General features: G+C 39.0%; 2 protein-coding genes across 10 annotated transcripts; one reads left to right on the top strand and one right to left on the bottom strand.

Annotated features, from left to right (window-relative positions):
- Nucleotides 1-2,471: 2,471 nt before the first annotated feature.
- THAP5 (THAP domain containing 5) lies at nucleotides 2,472-13,754 on the bottom strand. 7 transcript variants are annotated; one of them, XR_016230929.1, is made up of 5 exons: nucleotides 13,550-13,754; nucleotides 10,120-10,281; nucleotides 9,183-9,375; nucleotides 7,177-8,725; nucleotides 2,472-4,981 (listed from the first exon to the last, which is right to left on the bottom strand). XR_016230929.1 is itself a non-coding variant. In XM_089328413.1 (5 exons), the coding sequence occupies exons 3-5, from the start codon at nucleotides 9,327-9,329 to the stop codon at nucleotides 7,823-7,825; spliced, it is 621 nt and encodes a 206-aa protein (XP_089184539.1). In that variant the 5' UTR covers nucleotides 9,330-9,375; nucleotides 10,120-10,281; nucleotides 13,550-13,754; the 3' UTR covers nucleotides 5,334-7,822. The 7 variants fall into 7 exon arrangements, 4 of the variants coding, with proteins under 4 accessions (XP_002712086.3, XP_089184539.1, XP_089184537.1 ...); XR_016230930.1 differs by lacking the exon at nucleotides 10,120-10,281 and having other exon boundaries at nucleotides 7,177-8,172; nucleotides 8,602-8,725; XM_089328413.1 differs by lacking the exon at nucleotides 2,472-4,981 and having other exon boundaries at nucleotides 5,334-8,172; nucleotides 8,602-8,725.
- On the top strand, nucleotides 13,379-18,917 carry DNAJB9 (DnaJ heat shock protein family (Hsp40) member B9). 3 transcript variants are annotated; one of them, XM_070071136.2, is made up of 3 exons: nucleotides 13,379-13,905; nucleotides 15,715-15,941; nucleotides 17,413-18,917. In XM_070071136.2, exons 2-3 carry the CDS (start codon nucleotides 15,725-15,727, stop codon nucleotides 17,862-17,864), a joined length of 669 nt encoding a protein of 222 aa, XP_069927237.1. In that variant the 5' UTR covers nucleotides 13,379-13,905; nucleotides 15,715-15,724; the 3' UTR covers nucleotides 17,865-18,917. The 3 variants fall into 3 exon arrangements, with proteins under 3 accessions (XP_069927237.1, XP_017198252.1, XP_002712087.1); XM_017342763.4 differs by lacking the exon at nucleotides 13,379-13,905 and adding an exon at nucleotides 13,986-14,186; XM_002712041.6 differs by lacking the exon at nucleotides 13,379-13,905 and adding an exon at nucleotides 13,986-14,192.
- The last annotated feature ends 760 nt before the right edge of the window (nucleotides 18,918-19,677 follow it).

The raw sequence follows: 19,677 nt of genomic DNA, 5'->3' as shown, positions 1-19,677 counted from the left end.
CATTAGAACACATCAGTTCCAGTTTCTGTCATGAAATATTCATCAAGTTTCCATTTTTGAATGTATGCAATCAAGTCCTCATATCCAATACTGACAAAAATACAAAACTGTATCACAATGCAGATGGGAAGACTAACACTTTAATAAAAGTAACAGCACAGATAAGTGAGGTACAATCATCACCATGGCCAAAGGCTCTGGGACCCAGAGTAGCCTGGAGGCTGTTGGTATAAGGGTGTTGAGGGAGGCAGAGAGGGCCAAAGAGAATGGGAATCAGAAATAGAATGTCTATTAAGAGAATATATTCTCTCTAGTACGAAAATATAAGAAAATGTTTTCCCATTGTCCAGATGTAGAATTTAGGAAGAGAGGGAATATGTGAATAGATCCACTAGTGATGCAGCAGAACACAGGGACACCATATTTAATCAGCTATCACACACTATTTGTTTATATGCCACAGGGAAGCTATTAAAAATCTAAACCTTGTCACCTTGGAACAAATCATTGATGTATTGCTTACAGGTTAAGGATGAATTGTTCCTTATCCTTAAGGTTTCTCTGAAATTGACTGTGTATGAAGTGAGACTAATATGTTTCTTTTTTTTTTATTTGACAGGTAGAGTTACAGACAGTGAGAGAGAGAGAGAGACAGAGAGAAAGGTCTTCCTGGAGTGCCGGCACCGCAGGCAGAGGATTAGCCTAGTGAGCCGTGGTGCCGGCCAAGTTTCTTTTATTAACACATTAAATATATATCCTCAGGTTATTTATTCATTTAATGATGGGAATAACTTCAATAACTATAGTGTATTTATATTTATAAATAATTCATATTAAAACTTAGTTCATTATATTATCTTCCAAACTACTGTCACTTTTTTTTTTTTTTTTTGACAGGCAGAGTTAGATAGTCAGAGAGAGAGACACAGGATTAGCCTAGTGAGCCGCGGCGCCGGCCTCAATTCTGCTCTTTTGAAACCTTTCTGGAGTTGCACTGAGTTTCTATCCTTTGCAATGAAAACAGCTTGAATTCAAAATTCCCTCCCTTAGGCAGGTTCAGTGGTAGTGGTGAGAAGGAATTCAGGAACAGAGTCTAAATTAGGGGAGAACATTCCATACTATTACCTTCTTTATTGCCCCAATTCGATTTGTAGATGAGCACATCTAAACACCGACTTAGCTTTTGACATCCAATACCTGATGAGACTCCCTTAGCAATGAGGGTCTCTTATTTGCTGAGAAGGGGGTGAGGAATCCAGACTTAGTTCACAGGGAGGATTTCCTCATCAGCTCCTGGATGTTGAGAGGACTGTGAAAGAATCCTCACATTCTTGTTCATAATCTTAAGTCCTGGCTACTATATAGGAAAGCAGTAGTCAGAAAAGTGAAATTTAAATTCTCTACATTTATATATCTACCTAGCCACCCACTCACCCACCCTCCCTCCTTCGCTTTCACACAGCCTTCCTTTTTCATCTACACTTCTCACCCACACGTATTTCCTTCCATACAGATTCTGAGGAATGATCACTATCATTCTTAGGAAGTTCAAAAATTCCTAGACATTTTAAAAAGATTTCTATGTGGGGCCAGCGCTGTGGTGTAGCAGGTAAGATGCCACCTACAGTGCCAGCATCCCATATGGGCACCGGTTCAAGTCCCGGCTACTCCACTTGTGACCCAGCTCTCTGCCATGGCCTGGGAAAGCAGTAGAAGATGGCCCAAGTCCTTTGGGCCCTGTACCCACATGGGAAACCCATCAGAAGCTCCTGGCTTCGGGCTGGCTCAGCTCTAGCTGTTTTGGCCATTTGGAGAGTGAACCAAAAGGTAGAGGATCTCTCCCTCTCTCATTGCCTCTGCCTCTCTGTAACTCTGCCTTTCTGATAAATGAATCTTTTAAAAAAGGAATTATTTGACAAGTAGAGTGACACACAGTGAAAGACAGACAAAAAATCTTCCATCCACTGGCTCATTTCCCAAATGGTCCCAGTGGCTGGGGCTGGGCCAAGCCAAAGCCAGGAGGCTGGAACTCCATCCAGGTCTCGTAGATGGGTGGCAGATGCTTTAGCAAGAAGCTGGATCCGAAGCACAATAGCTGAAACATGAACCAGAATTCTGATATGGGATGCCAACATCACGAGGGGAGCTTAACCTGCTGGGCCACAATGCTGGTCCCTAGACTTTCTTCTTCCATAAACCAGGTAATCTTTCAGTTTCAGGATGTGTGCTGTAGGAGTAAATCTGTGGCCTATTTTACCTCAGATGACAAACTCAGTTTCACCAGGCAATTGCCCATGTGGATCACGGTTATGGGTTTTCACAGAAACAAATAATTAATAAGAAATGACAAATTTTTTTTCCACTCTGAGGACAGTGACACATTTTGAAGCTTGCATATTTTTAGGCCTAAATGAATGAACGTAGGCATAAGAATACAATTTTTGTTTTTTAGCATAAGACCACTACCGAAAACAAATTAAATAGTCATTTTAATGGTTGAAATTTCTATAATCTTTTACAGTTTGCAAAGCACAACTGCATATATGACATTCAATATTTACAACCTCTGATTACAGCACATTTGTATTTCAATAAGGAAGCTGAGTCTTCAGTAAATCAAACAGGCTAAGGTGGGATGTACTCTGTAAAGGTATGTGGGGGAAAAACTTGAGAATGAAACAAAGGTGAATCGCAGATTAAGTACCTGTATTACTCTCATACTGCTGTAATTAACAATTACCATAAAATTAGTGGCTTAACAAAACAATGTTTGTTTTGTAGGTTAGAAGTTGGGTAAGTCTCACTAGACCAAAATCAGTGTTGGCGCACTGTGTTCCTTCTGAGAGGCTCTGTTTTCTGCTTATTTAGATTGTTGGCAGCATTCATTTCCTTGCGGTTATAGTTCTTCTTGGCTATAAAATGAGAGTTGTTTCCAGCTTTTAGAGGATACCCGTGTGCCTTAGATGGGATCTCCTACTGCCATCCTTACAACTTGCAATAATCTTGAGTCCTTGCATTGCATCTGGAAAAGGTTCTACACTTTTAAGGACTCTTACAATGGGTCCATCCACATAATCACACAATGCACCATACTCTCCCATCTTAATTATATCTGTAGACTATCTTTTGCCATGTAAGGTAAGACACAGATCCTGGAGCACAGCCTGTGGACATCTTTGGGGAGGGAGGTATAATTCTTCTCAAATGTAAGCTCACTGATTTCAAATTAATTAATTTAAGTGTAATCTCCCTTCATTCAACCCTTTCTCCTAAGGGGTCTTAAAATAGAGAAGAATCATAACAAACTGTAAGGATTAAGTCTGTACATAATGACTCCTAGAATTAAATTTCATAAGGCTAACATACCATTTTGTTTTAATAATTTATGTAATTTTCAAACTTTGAAATATTTTAAACATAGGTTAATAAACCAGGTGCATAAATAGATCTTAACATTTTTATTCCGCTACCTCATTTTTCTTTTTAAAAGAAACAAAATCTGTATCCTAACTCTCCTTCTTGCCTCCTCAAAGGTCATCATTATCCTAAAATCAGTGTTCATATATATATATTTTTTTTTTTTTTACTTTTTTACTTATTTGAAAGGGTGGATAGAGAGAGAACGGGAGATACCTCATTTGCCAGTTCACTCCCCAAATGCCTGTAATAGCTGAGAATGGGCAAAGCCAGGAGCCAGGACCTCAATCCCAGTGTCTCTCATGGATGTGTCAGAGACACAATTATTTGAACCATCATCTGCTATCTCCCAGGAAGTGCATGATCAGGGAGCTGGGATTCAAACCTAGGAAATCTGATATGATATGGACATCACAAGCAGTTTCTTAACCATTAAGCCAAATGGTGTCTCATCTATTTTCTAACTATGCAGGAAAAAAAATACATACATATATTATATGATTAGTTATTATTTTATGCATTTAAAATTTTTAATTAAGTAGTATACTATTATCAAACCTTTCTCAACTTGATTTATTCATGTTGATGCATATAGATTTATCATCTTAACAATTCTGTTTTGGATTACAAGGGTGTTTTAGTCAGCTAAGGCTGCCCTAACAAAATATCACAGACTGGGTGGTAGCTTAAACAGAGGCTTGTTGTGTCACACGTTGAGAGGTGGAAATGTGAGATCAGGCTGCCGGCACGGTCAGGTTAAAGGTGACAGTTCTCCTGACTTAGAGATGGTTGCCTTCTTGCTATGTCCTCACAGAGAGGAAAGGGCAGTTCTCTGGCATAAAGACACTAATCCTGTATCAGAGCCTCACCCTTATGACTCATTTAGCCTTTCTTACATGATTACAAGTGCACAATCCAGTCCATAATCAGGGGTTTTGATAACTGTGGATTTTCTCAATGAAGCTTGTGATGAGATCCTCAGCAGGGGCAAATACAAGGGAGGAGCAGGACAGGAGTGTGAAGGAGAACTTAGAATGGAATTATGAACTTACTGAAGAAATACTTGTGGGTCATTTAAGGTTAGTGCTCATGAGTTTAGAATGAAGTCTGCTCATTTGTGTCATTTTCTCCAGCTAGTTGCTCTGATCGAGGAACAAAAAAGCCCTTGAGTTCAACCAGGAACGGGTTTCAGGGAAGTGAGATTAACACAGGGATGCATAATGCTGCTGAGATTTTGTAGAATGGCTATTATGGTCCACAGCAGCACAGGAAGGACAGAGGCGAATGGAGAAAGAGGTAGTTGGTTATTCATTATTCATGATCTTTCCCAATATTTTTGGCTTAAAGCAAATATTTTACTCTGTTCACAATTTCATCATTAAGGAATCTGAGTTCAGCTGGTTGGTTGTCTCTAATGCATTTCATGCCATCTTGAGAAGCTGTGACTGGAGGCTCAGTTTCCAACACGGCTTTTTCACTCAAATGTCACATTCTTCAGAACTGCTCCACATGGCATGGGCCTTTGTTGCATGAACTTGCAGTAATCACATGTCTCACATGGCACCTAGATTTGCAAATGGGAGTGTTTCAAAGCTCTACTAAGGACTGAATTTGGAATTGGCAGTGCCACTTTTGCAGTATTCTACCTTTCAAAATCATCACAGAACCTTCCCAGAATAAGGGAGAGGAAATAACTCCACCTGTTGACCCAGGACAGCAAGGCCATACTGCAGAAGAGCTTACAGGAACATTCTTCCAGAAAGCTTACAATCTAATTGAAAAGGCAGTCACAGATAGAATCATGACATTAAAAACGTAAGGTAAACGCTGTTCTAGTGTTATAAAGCCAAACACTGTAGGAACACAAAGAAAACAACTGTGACTAGAAAACAAAAAAAAATGAAATTCCACCAAAGTTGAAATATAATTTTTATAGGCTGGTTGAATTTATGAAAGAAAACCAGAGGCAGATACCTGTCTGTTATATTTGGGAAATGCTGAGAAATCTGGTATGGTTAAAACATGGGATGAACAGAATCACAGAGAATCATACAAGGATAATTCAAAAGTTTATGGAAAATAGAATTAAAAATAAACATTTTGGTGCAATAATTTTTTAAACCCATGCAAATACATAATGGTAACAAGTTTGGATTTACTTTATAGATACTAGAGAGTATTTTGAGATAGGAAATTAAGTGGTGAGTGGGTGATATAGTTAGAATTATAGTTTAGATAAGAAGCTGACAGCAGAGTCCAGGATGAAATGAAGATTAAAAATTGAAAATATAAGCAGCATTAGCTTACAGGCTACTGTAATGGTCCAGGTAAGAAATAAAGTTGGCCAGATCCTGAAAATATAATTGAAAGCTAACTGGGTTAGCTTGAAAACATCTTCAACTGAATATAGATAAGCCATGAACATACCTTGAATACCTATAATTAATTTTAAAGAAACAACTAGATACATAGATACATTTCTGAAGAATCTATAAGCAAACAAAATTATGATGTACACTGTTGAAAACTGACTTGAAACATCACTACTTTATTGTGAGTTACTTTTATCTGTATTATTTAAGTATTAGCAAAATCCAACATGGGAATACTTAAAAATATTATATTAACTCTACTAATTATCTGCACATATGTTAAAAATTTTTGTTCTCCCAATGATCACCTAATAGACACCTCTAATCTTTTTATAATTAGCTAATAAACTTTCATATAATTAATTTTATTAGCCTGAAGAAACCAAGTGAAATCTAGTAAAAAGAAAAACCATCATGCAGTTAATTAGTATATTATTTGCTCTAATATACTAATCAGAGGCAATATTTATTGAGCACCTCCTAATTTCAAACCATGTTACCTTATTAAATTCTCAAAATCATCCTTCAAGACAGATAACAGTATTTCTAGTTAACAGATGAGAAAACTAAGAATCAGACCGAAAGGAACTTGCTTAACACCACTGGCAGTAACACAATTAATTACATTTATGGCCAATTTTCAGGAAACATATAATCTGTTAAAGACTGTGTTTTCACAACAAAGTTTGCTATTACATTCCTTTTTCTTAAGTTGTATGCCTATAAGCAGTAGTTTTATTTATATAAACATTACCGCTCTCTCCCTATAGTCCTTATCACTTATCTAAAATTTCTTGCTTGTGAATTTTAATGAATTATATATAAATGGGGAGATACAGTATTAATTATTACTCTATTATTCTGGAATTTAAAATGAGATAGCAGACACTTAAAAAGATATACCTATCGAGAAACAAACTATGAATTCTAAAAAACATATTTTTTAACCAACTTCATTAAAATTTTTGGCTTATAAATATAACCATAAATACAGGATGTTGTTACAATTTTAAATGACTATGTATTATAATAGTCAGTAACTTACAAGGTACTGAAATACAATATTCTTTCAAGTTTAGTACCTCTCCTAAGAACTGAGCTAATGGGTGGCTCCTTAGTTCAACTAAAATAAAACTATAAAAGTAGTATTATCCATTATATTACAGATTTATAATTTTAGCCAAAAGTCAAAAACACAGATTAAATAAATATTGAGGGGATTCCAACACTTAATCAAGCTCTAATATCTACAATATTAATTTATATTATAGAAAATCTGATAAATGTATCTTAATAGTAAGGGAAGGAACTATAAAGAAATAGACTATTAACAGATCTAGTATTTTACAGTTTAGGGACTGACACTCAAGCTTGAGAAGTAACTTACCCAAGTCATACTATTGTAGAACCAGGACCAATTCCCATACCTGACTTCTACTCTTGGCTCTTTGTTCTCTCTTTATGAGTTAACTTTTTTTAAGAGGTTTTAAAGGCAGAGTTACAGAGATGCAGAGGCAGAGAGACAAAGAGGTCTTTCATCCACTGGTTCACTCCCCAGATGGCTGCAACGGCCGGAGCTGCGTCAATCTGAAGCCAGGAGCTTCTTCCAGATCTCCCATGTGGGTGCAGGGGCCCAAGCACTTGGGCCATCTTCTGCTGCTTGCCCAGGCCATAGCAGAGAGCTGGATCGAAAGTGGAGCAGCCAGGTCTCAAACTGGTGCCCATATGGGATTCCAGCATTGCAGACGGCAGCTTTACCCACTACGTCACAGTGCCAGCCATGACTATTACATTTATTCACTATATTTTATATTTAATTTGGAAAAACCATCAAGTGATAAAAACTTTTTTCATCCAGCACAGCAACTCTTTTTCTCAAAACTGAGCATTACAAGAATAAGATGCCATTTATAATATCAGAAGACTTTCACTGCTTCATCAGTATTAGAATTTATACAGGAAAAAGTGCACTTTAATATAACTTCTGGTTTGGCTGGAAAAAGCTTATATACAAGTCATAGCTTTAAGCTTCTTTATATCATAGTAACTTCGTATGTTGTGAAATGGTTTTCTATAATCTTGACATTTTCTTCAGATAGCCAGTTTTCCTGTTTTAGCTGCCTTATAAGAGCTTCTAAAGATTTCAATCTTCCTAACATTTGTTGCTCTTGTAGCTCAAGAAGAGTTATCTTTGAATGTAGCTTAGAGACTTTCTGCCAAAGGTGTTCCTTATTCATGTCTTGTCTGCAGTAAGAATGCTCAATTTGTAAAACTTCTGTCCCATAGTCTACATCTTTATATAAGGAGTCCTCAACATCTACGTCTTCCATTTCCATTTCTTTTTGGGCAGGTGTAAAAGAATTAACTGCAAGTTTAGAGTTTTCTGTGGGTACAAAAATGGCAATAACAGATTCTTTATTTGTGTTTAATTCTTCAACTGTTTGATTAATTGTACTGAGTAATAATGGACTTTCCTGTGATTTAATTTCCATGGAATTATTTATGAGGGTTGGATTAGCAAGATGATTGGTAGTTATTTCAAGGACCTCTTGGGTTTCCAAAGGCTGCTGAATACCTTCTGAATTTGAAGTTGTCAAAGTAATAATTGTAGAATTTAGATTCTCAAAAGATGTGTGAAAACCACCTGTATCTGTATTCTGGTTAACTGATGTTTCCAAGATAGATTCTGGATTTTCAGTATCTTGTTTAACTAGATTAAGAGTTGGTAAGTTATTTTGTATGGTTCCTGTTTTTGGAGCTGGTGTGACCAAGGCAAATGAATCAAGCAGTTCTGCACGTTTAGGCAGCATACCTGTGTCCATATTTTTGTTTGCCACATTTGATGCAAAGGATTCTTCTGGCTTGGCCTTTAGGTATACTTCCTTCTCATTTTCTAATTTTTTTTTCTGAGATTTTTTTTTGAAAGGATCTTTTCCCTAGAAAATAATATTTCAAATTCTAAAAAAAGTTTTCCTTATAGACTTATTTTCTTACTAGTTAGTGCTATTTAACTATAACTTTAGTAGTATACTGGTCAAGCAAACTCATTCAGTTAACAAAATGTTTTAAGGATATAACAACTTTAATATACCCTAAAGTTTTTTCTTAAAAAGGCATGAAGCCTATTCAATATGTGAAACATTTCAGATTCTTCAAAAGACCAGAAAAAAGTTAATAAGTAAGTTAATAAATTTTATATGTTGTATCTTGCTTTTCTTAAACTGTACTTCATGACAGTTTAATTTTTAAAAAAAAAATCACTTTACATAAATTAGTGTTCCCTATTAAATAGTTATCTTTCCTTCTCAATTTCTCTTCTCTACCTGATCACCTGCCACTCTGCAATTTGCAACCTGGCTCGAACATTAGGGTCCCTCATCCCCACTCCAATACCTCGTTGTCTTCCGGCAAGGAAAATATTGTTGGAACTGCAGTCTGTTTCAGATATCGAATACCCCATCTGATGTCAAGAGAGTCTGGTGTAAAGTGGTCACTACACAGGAACTGGTATTTACTGGGAACCCACGAATCTCGTTTCATATTCTTTAACCACTTTTCAAGTCTGTCTTTGTCATGTAAAGGAAACCTAAAATTAAAAAATAAAAAAGAATGAAGATGAAAACTTCGTTGTATTTTTACAATCTGTCAGATGCGAGGACTACACATTTAGGTAACTTACACATTAAGTCCTGCAAAAACAAGGCAATCATCTCTACCAAAACAGAAAATCTTCATGAAAACTACCACATTCTCTCTGCAATAAGAGGACTAAGAAACGATACACAGCCGCTGCTATTGTCTGCGAACTGCTTGTAAATATAATTCAATGTCCCTTCAAGTGAATTGTATGTGTTTCATCCTACCATTGGTAAAAATCTTTTAATATTTTCTATGAATTATGTTCCACTTTTACATTGTTGTAGTTTGTCTAGAACTAGGAAAGAGCTTTGTATGAACTACAAATTCCCAAGGTACAGCAGGTTAAGCTGCTCCCTGGGACACTGTATTCCATACTGGTGTGCTGGTTCTAGTCCCCACTACTCAGTTTCCAATTCACCTTCTTGCTAACACATCTATAAAGACAGCAGATGGTAGCCTGTCTCTCCCCTCCTTTCCTCTCTTTCCCACCTCCCCCTGTCACTCTGCCTTTCAAATATATAATTTCTTAAAAAGGAGTTTGAATCTTAACACTACCTTAAATTATAAACAGCACACCATTTGACTTGCAGTATTAGTAAAACACATTTGGATAGGAATTTGCCATTTTTTAGAGATACCTATTTATTTGAAAGGCAAAGAATGACAGATGAGAAAGCGAGAGATCTTCTACCTGCTTGTTCACTTCCCAAATGCCCTTTTTGCAAAAACCAGGGCTACGCCAAGCTGAAGTCAGGATCCTGGAACTTCATCTAGGTCTCCCACATGGGTGGCTGGAACCCAAGCACTTGGAGCATCTTCTGTCGCCTTCCCAGGAGCATTAACAGGAGGCTGGCTGTAAGCAGAGCTGTCAGAACTTGAAGTAGCACTCCGATATGGGATGCTGGCACCATAAGCAGTGGTTTAATCCACTGTGCCATGCGGCTCTTTTCATCTTAATATTTTTTTTTCTTGCCCTGGGATCCTGGAGGACATTTTCCAGTATATGCTTTCTTTACTATTCATAACCATCATCATTTGCTAATAGTTCCAGCAGCACTGATTTGAGATATCCACAATGTTGATTAAAGAAAATTGTGCATTACAGTGCCTTTGGAGCGAGAGAAAGAACTGATTTGGGGTGATATACCTCACTCCAATGCTGTTCCGTCATCTGGAAGTGTGCCTCATCACTGTTGTCATCGTCCTCATATCTATCCCAGAGGGTTATTATAAAGGGGGAAAAAAGAATATGCAAAGTCGCTGGCAGTTTATCAGCGTGGATGCAGTCAATTAAAGGCAGCCATTTAATCCTGAATAAATGTTCTTATAAAATGGCATTCTTGAAAGTCAGCACTCTCAGATTCACATCCATTAGGACACGTCAAATACAGCTTTGTTCAATAGCTGGATCTGAACAGCTCTTTCCCCAGGAGGGGCAGTGCAGTGTGAAGTGCAGAGCAACAGCTCTAGTGGTGACAGGTGGGGCTCTAACCCCAGCCCGCCCCTCACAACCAAGTGACCTCTGACTTTCCACTTGACTTACCTATGGGGAAGTTTCAGCATCTGTCAAACAGCAATAACGGTAATTTCCTTCTCACTGAGCTTCTGTGAGGATTCAATGAGCTGACAGGTGCACCTGACACTCAGCAAATACTATTCTAAATTAGCTTTATTTACTTGCTAGCTGTATTTTGAAGAAAAACCAAAAAATTTAATAATAGTCATTCACTTGATACACATGCTAAAATACTGCTGTAGGACAATGATTGTTTAACAAAACAGATATTTTCAAGAAAAAGACTGCTATAGTACAAAAGGTTGATTTCCTTATTCAGAAACAACTAGGAAAACCTCTATATTTTGAAATGCTATCACTTTGAGAGGTCTTTTTGATAGAAGTACTTCTATTTTAAACAATAATAACTTCTTTTATTTCTTTCTCATTTGTGCTGTGTGATTTCCTTCATATGTCACGTAAGCCTTACAACATATTAATGCTTTTTAAACAAGAAGCTGTCAATTCAAACAAATGGGGTAGCTGAATAAAACTAACCCTCACAAAACTACAAATATTCCATTTTCTTTTCTGGCATCAGCCTCAATTCTACTCAAATGCAATGTGGGAAGGCCAAAATTCAAGTTCTGAAAGAGGAACTCTTATGCAGGAAAAGAATGAAACATGTTTAAAAAGGACAGATTCAGACACTTTAAATGAAATAAATAGAATAGGAAGAGAAAGACTCACTCCGTATTCTGTTCCTGACATGGTGATAACCCATATGCAGAGACATATACATATGTCTCTAATGTATTGCAATGTGTTTTGTAGGCAACCTAGATTAATGGAAGAATGTGACAGCAAATCTTTCCCACCAGTTTCAGTAAGTTAAAGTATATTAAACAGCTGACGGTGGTTTGTATTTAATTTGATGATTTTTCAAGAATATAGTCCAGGACACAAACTACATATTAACTTCCTGTTTTTTAACAAACAGTAAGAATATAAAGTTTCTCATGGAAAAGATAGCTATGACACATCTCCCTCACCTTCTTCCCAATCATTTTGTTTACTTTGGAGCAGCATGATTTTTCCTCCTAAGTTTTGATAATTTTATAAAATGGCAGGGATATTCTGGGTACTTTGTAGGCAATAATTTTTAACCATGAGATTCTTATCTGGAAAAATCAATTATCTACCTTTGGAAGCTATGACCATAAAAACAATATTCAAACATGCTTTGAAAACATGTTAGCATGTAAGGGTGACAGGCATAAACAGAAAAGGCATTTATAAGGCAAAAAGAATTTTCTTTTTGGAGGACCTGAATTTTTTTAGTTAACAGGTGTAACTTCTGTTACACCTAAAATGTAAATATGCCCTTTACAATTCATTTTTTATGTAAGTTCACATTTAAAGATGTTATTTGCAAATTATTCCTATTGCACCTATATGCTGAGTTATCAAGCCATTAAAAATATATACTGTGACCATCATTCTAACTGGATTACATGGTTTTCTCAACATGTCAATCATCTGGAAAATGTTTAGTAACAACTTACTATCTTTATATTGGTTCAATTTGGTAATTTTGTTTTACTGTCTTATGTAATCCCCCCAAGCATAAGATAATCACAGTGAAACTGGACAATGCATGTATCTATTTACCACATTCCCAAGTCCATATAGATTTATACTACAGCCTGCTACAGTGTTAGCATGAGCAATTCAGTTTTCTGAAAGTTTGATACTGTTAGGGGAATAAAACTAATTCAACTTTTATTTTGGGGATTACATATGGAATTTTAAAATAAATTCTACTTTCACTAAATTCACGTTTTTAGGGCAAACATCTTCAGAATTTATTGTCATTCCTTCTTAAAAAAACTGTTGAGAAGCCTATGCAATCCAATTAGAAGGATGGTTTGGTAACTTAGCATATAGGCACAACAGAAATAAGTTGCAAACAACAATGATGAATTTGAACAACCACGGGCAAATAAACCTGGGAAGTATGGGGCTAAACAAATTTCAACGTGGTTTTCTGCTACAAACCTTCTCAGACTAGAAGACACCATCATAGCAGCATTTCTCTATCAGCTGGACCCTGGCTTAGATATTTCTCTGCCAACACCTCTTCTGCATCTTAGACAAGATCCTCACTAGAGACAGCCCAGGACGTACTGCCGTGCAGAGGGATGGAAGCAGCTGACAGTCATTAATGAATCAGGGCTTCGGGTCTAGTCACTCTCTCACAAAATAACCGGTGAAAACCGGGAGAAAGTAAGAAGCAGGGTTAGAGCTAAATAAATTATTTTTAACCCCCAAAGAGGAAGCGAGATATTTAAAATGATATCGTTCTCCTCTGTGTCAGCCCTGTGACTCGCACAGGTGCCTCTCGCACCAGGCATGATTGACGCGCTACTGACAGCTCCACTTCACGGGTGACAGCGGAAGCGCCCGGCTACAAAGCAGTGCCACCAGGATCTGAAACCACTGCAACCGGCTCCTCACTGCAAACACGGCTTCCCTGTGCTGAGCGAGCACACAGGAGACACCCGAACCCTGGCGAAAGGCCACAGGACCTTGAAGCGGACGCCGCTGCTCCCGGGTAAAAACTTACGGGTAAAAACTCAGCTTCCGGTCTTTATCGTTCCGTCCCCGGCGATTCTTGCAGCAAACCGCAGCGCAGTAGCGCGGCATCGCTCGGCTGACTGAGAACCCGGGAGACCGGGCGGGCGGGCGGGCGGGCGAGGCGGCACGACCCGGCACTCCGAGACTAAGTCAAAGGAGCCCCTGCCGTCCAGGCCTGCCGAGCCACTGCGCCTGCGCGGAGACCCTGTCATGGGAAAGCCGCAGCTACGGTCCACTCACTTCCGTCAGGGTTCAGCACCGCCCCCTTGGGGGCGGGGGAGGAAGTGACGCACTGCCTGATCGGCAACAACAGTTTTCCACGTGCGCGTATCGCGCCGTGGTCAGGTGGGTAGGCAGCAGCCAATGAGGAAGCGTTTCGTGTAGGTCCTCTCCAGAGGTGGTGGCGCCAGCAACGGCTGCCCGCCAGAGAGGAGCGGGTAGCGAGAGGACGCGGCCGCGGCTGCTGAGGGAGCGCGAGGCCCGGGTGCCAGCGGCCGTGGGGAGGGTGCCGGCTCCCGGAGGTCGCGGAGGCTGCGGTGAGGGGCTGGGCCCCCCGAAGCCGAACGGAGCCGGTGGTCAGCTTCGCCTGCGCCTCCGCTCTGTGGAAGAGCAGCGGCCGTCGGAGGGTGCGGGTGAGGGACGAGGCCGGGGTCGCGGGGGAAGGGGGGGATTGGAGCGTCCCGGGGGCCCTGGCCTGTTTTTTGTTTTTTTTTTTTTTGTTTTTGTTTTTTTTTGGTGGGGAGACTGGGCCTCGGTGGCCGCCCAGGGCTTCGGCTTGCGTGTTCTTGACGGGAGGCAGAGAACGGAGATGGCGAGGCACAGAATAGTGCGTTTGGTGTTAGGGCTCTGCTGGTTAGCTTTCTAGGGCTTCGGGGCAGCCCCGACGCCGGGGCCTGGACGGACCGGGCGGGTGTCGGTCTCCTTGGGACGAAGGTGGGCCCGGCAGTCCCGGCCGCTCGGCTGGCGGATCCGTCGTAGGGGGAGAGATCGGTGTAAGGCGCCTTGGGCTCCCCGCCGCCAACGGCGGAACACGGCTTCCCAAAGCAGCAAGGTGCCCCTGTGTGTCCGTGTGAGTCCCGGCCGGCCGGCCGCCGGCCACGCTCCGTTCGTGTTCTTTAAACCCGAGGTTGTACTTGGTCCCCGTGACGATGAGTAACTCTGGCAAAAAGGAATGCACCTGCTAATTGAGCTCGGAAGAGGCCTCAGGAGAGGAAGGCAGGCAGTTTCCACTCACCAGAGTGCCTTTTCGTCAGCCTTGTTGTGTCATCATAGGTTATTAGGGAAGGGCCCTGGTGGCACAGTCGTTCAAAAACAGCCACCTGGCTTTGTCGCGTAAGTCATTGGGTAGATACAGGACCGTGAAATGTAAGGTAAAACGCCTTGAGTGGCTTCAGGGTAAGCGGAGTATTTTAATCTCTGAGAAGTTAAAGAAAAACAAAAAAACTTAGCCTAAAATACTCGACTGTCAAAATTTTTTTTTCTGACAGCCTTAGCAGAAATCTTCAATTTTATTCATTACGACTTTTGAACAGAACTTGCTTAACTCTGCATCTTTGTTAAAATTTGGGGGAAACGTGTTGCAGTATACTGTCAGTATCTGTATTATGCTGTTTAGATTCTCTGCTTGTAGTGCTTAACTTCCCTGATAGAGCAAAGCCTGGATTGTTGCCTTTTTGGGGAGGAGCAAAGATTAGTCATTTAGACATTTTGGGTTATTTACCTTGATAATTAAATATATTATTACTCCCTCAGAAAGTGACTTCTTGAAGATTGAAACCCTTTAAAATGTTTAGGTCGTTTACCTTTTTAACAACAATTCTTGCATATGGTGCATCTTCAATATTCACTGATAAAAATTTGATAAATTAGATATCAGAATGCCATGCCTTCTTCATGTATGGCCAGGGCGTTAGTGAAAAGCTGAAGCCAAGAGAGTTTTCTTAACTTGACTAAATTCTGATTGCTCAAAAGATTAGGTGGCCTTCAGAGTTACAAAGCCTATGTAAATGAAGTAACAGGAACAGGTGTAAGATACTAAGTTTAATTTTTTAATACTACATTATATTTACTTTGTATTCTGAAGATTCTTTTTTTTAAAGGAAAAAGTATTAAGATTAGCTTCGTGGGTAACCAATTTTTTCTTTTCCTTTTTAGGATTTGAGAGATGGCTACTCCCCAGTCAGTTTTCACCTTTGCAATCTGTATTTTGATGATAACAGAACTAATTCTGGCCTCGAAAAGCTACTATGATATCTTAGGTGTGCCAAAGTCAGCGTCAGAGCGCCAAATCAAGAAGGCCTTTCACAAATTGGCCATGAAGTACCACCCTGACAAAAACAAGAGTCCTGATGCTGAAGCAAAGTTCAGAGAGATTGCAGAAGGTAAGTAAATGACTCGGGGGTCTTGTAGGCATTAGATAGTAATAACAGTGATAGCTAAGAACTGTCTGTGTATTTGAAGGTTTTGTGGAGATAGAGAGCACGTGGGACTTAGATGTAATGAGATTCTCTGGAGTTTTTTTTTAATATAACTTTTATGCCTGAGTGAATGAATGATAGTTAATAGTTTTATTGACATACAGATCTAAAAATGTTGAAAAATGTCTTATTCTATTATTTTAAAGATTGCTTTTTGTATGTGAAAGGAATTTTTTTTAACTTTTATTTAATGAATATAAATTTCCAAAGTACAGAATATTGATTACAATGGCTTCCCCCCAATAACTTCCCTCCCACCTGCAACCCTCCCCTTTCCCACTCCCTCTCCCCTTCCATTCACATCAAGATTCATTTTCAATTCTCTTTATGTACAGAAGATCAGTTTAGCATACATTAAGTAAAGATTTCAACAGTTTGCACCCACATAAAAACACAAAGTGAACAATACTGTTTGAGTACTAGTTATAGCATTAAATTACAATGTACAGCACATTAAGGACAGAGATCCTACATGAGGAGTAAGTGCACAGTGACTCCTGTTGTTGACTTAACAATTTGACACTCTTGTTTATGGCATCAGTAATCACCCTAGGCTCTTGTCATGAGTCGCCAAGGCTGTGGAAGCCTTTTGAGTTCACCGACTCTGATCATATTTAGACAAGGTCGTAGTCAAAGTGGAAGTTCTCTCCTCCCTTCAGAGAAAGGTACCTCCTTCTTTGATGACCTGTTCGTGAAAGGAATTTTACCTGCCCCAAATCCTTGTCAAATAATGTATGAAACACATGTTACACTAAGTATGTAGATTAAATATAAAACAATTAAAATATGCTCAGACACCTTATTGCTTTTTATTCATTTGATCTGCATTTCACAGCTGCATGGTCTGTGAAGGAAAAGTATGAAACAGATTTTCACTTGAAACTAGTTCTAAAGCGAACTGGTTGTCCAGAGCATTCAGTAATTGATGGGTGTAGGTAACTGAGTAAGGAGCTGGAATTAAATTTCAACTAGTAAGGAAGTAAAACATCTGAAATTCTATTAATTGGTTACATTTGATAATTTAGTTCTTTAAGAAAGTAATGATTTTATACAGATGATACAAAGACTGAAGAATTCCATTTGTTGCCCACATACATAGCAATATATGCAGCAGTGCTAGCTTTTATTTAACAACAGTTTGTTGGATATTTAACTACAGGTGGCATTGAGCTAACTGTTGATAACACAGCAGACAACATGACAAAGTCCCCAACTTATTTTATAACTTTCATTTTAATATCCTATGTATGTAGCGTTTTGCTTTTATTTACGATGTGAAATCCTTTCCTATGGACTTGAATTCACTTATTTGAAGAGGTTTGAATAAATGTAATTTTGAATATTTTAGTTACTAAAGCATTTTTATCTTTTTCAGCTTATGAAACACTCTCAGATGCTAATAGGCGAAAAGAGTATGATACAGTTGGACACACTGCTTTCACTAATGGTAAAGGACAGAGAGGTAGTGGAAGTCCTTTTGAGCAATCATTTAACTTCAATTTTGATGACTTATTTAAAGACTTCAGTTTCTTTGGTCAAAACCAAAACACTCAGTCCAAGAAGCATTTTGAAAATCACTTCCAGACACACCAGGATGGTTCCAGTAGACAAAGGCATCATTTCCAGGAGTTTTCTTTCGGAGGTGGACTGTTTGATGACATGTTTGAAGATATGGAGAAAATGTTTTCTTTTAGTGGCTTTGACACCACAAATCAGCACACAGTACAGACTGAAAATAGATTCCATGGATCTAGCAAGCACTGCAGGACTGTCACTCAACGAAGAGGAAATATGGTTACCACATACACTGACTGTTCAGGACAGTAGTTTGTTGTTTTTCTGTTTTCATTAAATTCAACTAGTTGACTCCTCCTCAGTGTCTTTGAGGCAAAGCAGTTTTCTGTGAACTATTTTTGACAAGTGCATGATTTCACTTAATTTAAGCAATTTGATATGGTGGTTAAATGTATTTAAATTGTTTTTGACAAATTCAACATTCAGCAGTAGATAAAATCTAATTATTAATTTCGCTAATTAGGAAACTTTCTTTCTAAAAAGAGTTCTGCCTGGTCCTTTTTTTCTACATACTCTTGGGCTCACTAATGTGGCCAGTTTTATTACCAAAAAAAAAGAATTGAGTTTGCCTAATAACATAAGACTAAACTTTGAGAGTTACTGTACATTTAAATTGTGTGAACTTGAATGATTTTTGCAGTGAAACCTTTGCTAATTTTAAATTGCATGCTCTGTAGCATCTGTGACGTGAGTTGCTAAACATACATGGAACTGTATAATTGTGTCAGCAAAGGAAAGCAGTATCTTGGTTAATTGCCAATGAAAGCTTTAGAAGGGAAGGTTTATTGTTTACCACAGAACCATGCCTTTCTATAGTAAGACTGAGGTAAAGTGACTGTATAGCTCGTTGTCATTTAGGCTGAGAAAAGTTGCAAACTTATGAAATATTGCCGAGAGACAGTTATGTGTTTGGTCCCTGGCTAATGATTTTATAATGTTGAAATCATGGCAACTTAGACACCTTTTCACATTTCTTTCTTAGTTGTTGGCATTCTAGGTCTTAATTTGAATTTATGTGTTTTGTGTGTGTGTGTAGTTCCTCTACTTTGCACTTGTCTTTATCTAGAGATTGACTAATACCTCATTCTGTTTGTAAAACCAGCCAGTAATTTCTGTGCAACCTTATTATGTGCAATATTTTTAAATCTTAAAGTGTGCTTTAGTTTTCAGATAGACTTATTTCTTTAGTTCTGCACTTTCCACATTATACTCCATTTGAGTATTAATCCTATGGATACATATTAAAACTAGTAAATGTCGCATACAGCATTGTGTGTGAGAGAAATATAAACATTTACAACCTGATAGTCTCTCTTGTCATTTTATTGTTAAAAGTTTATAATGCAGTTCTGGAGGAATGGATGGTATGTGAGCTGTGGGGCATGTGCTGATCATGGGCAGTATTCCCAAACTTGTGACTTTCCTGAAAACGCTGATAGAACAGCATTAATGGTATCTGATAATTTCCATTGCTGTCTTAATGCTCCCTCCCTCACAAATTGTGGAGCTTGGAGATTTTGTTACAATTTTGGTGTTTGCTTGCCAGGTGCAAGTGTTTTTTTGTTTGTTTGTTTGTTTTTTGTTTTTTGTTTTTTTTTGTTTGACAGGCAGAGTGGACAGTGAGAGAGACAGAGAGAAAGGTCTTCCTTTGCTCTTGGTTCACCCTCCAATGTCCGCCGCGTCCCGCGCGCTGCGGCCGGCGCACCGCGCTGATCCGATGGCAGGAGCCAGGAGCCAGGTGCTTTTCCTGGTCTCCCATGGGGTGCAGGGCCCAAGCACCTGGGCCATCCTCCACTGCACTCCTGGGCCACAGCAGAGAGCTGGCCTGGAAGAGGGGCAACGGGGACAGAATCCGGCGCCCCGACCGGGACTAGAACTCGGTGTGCCGGCGCCGCTAGGCGGAGGATTAGCCTAGTGAGCCGCGGCGCCGGCCAGGTGCAAGTGTTTTGTCCTCAGTTCTTTCCTCTTTAGGTCTGGGTGGGGATAGTGGAAACATTGCATAAAGCTTTGTTAGTCATCTTTAATTTGAAAACTTAGGAAAGTGAATTTATTTGCGTGTTTTTCT

This window comes from Oryctolagus cuniculus, chromosome 3 (genome assembly GCF_051225735.1).
Source record: "Oryctolagus cuniculus isolate XC-2025 breed Fujian yellow rabbit chromosome 3, ASM5122573v1, whole genome shotgun sequence".
NCBI classification, from domain to species: Eukaryota; Metazoa; Chordata; class Mammalia; order Lagomorpha; family Leporidae; genus Oryctolagus; species Oryctolagus cuniculus.
Note: the sequence above shows the minus strand (reverse complement) of the source record. Positions and strands in the feature narration are given on the sequence as shown.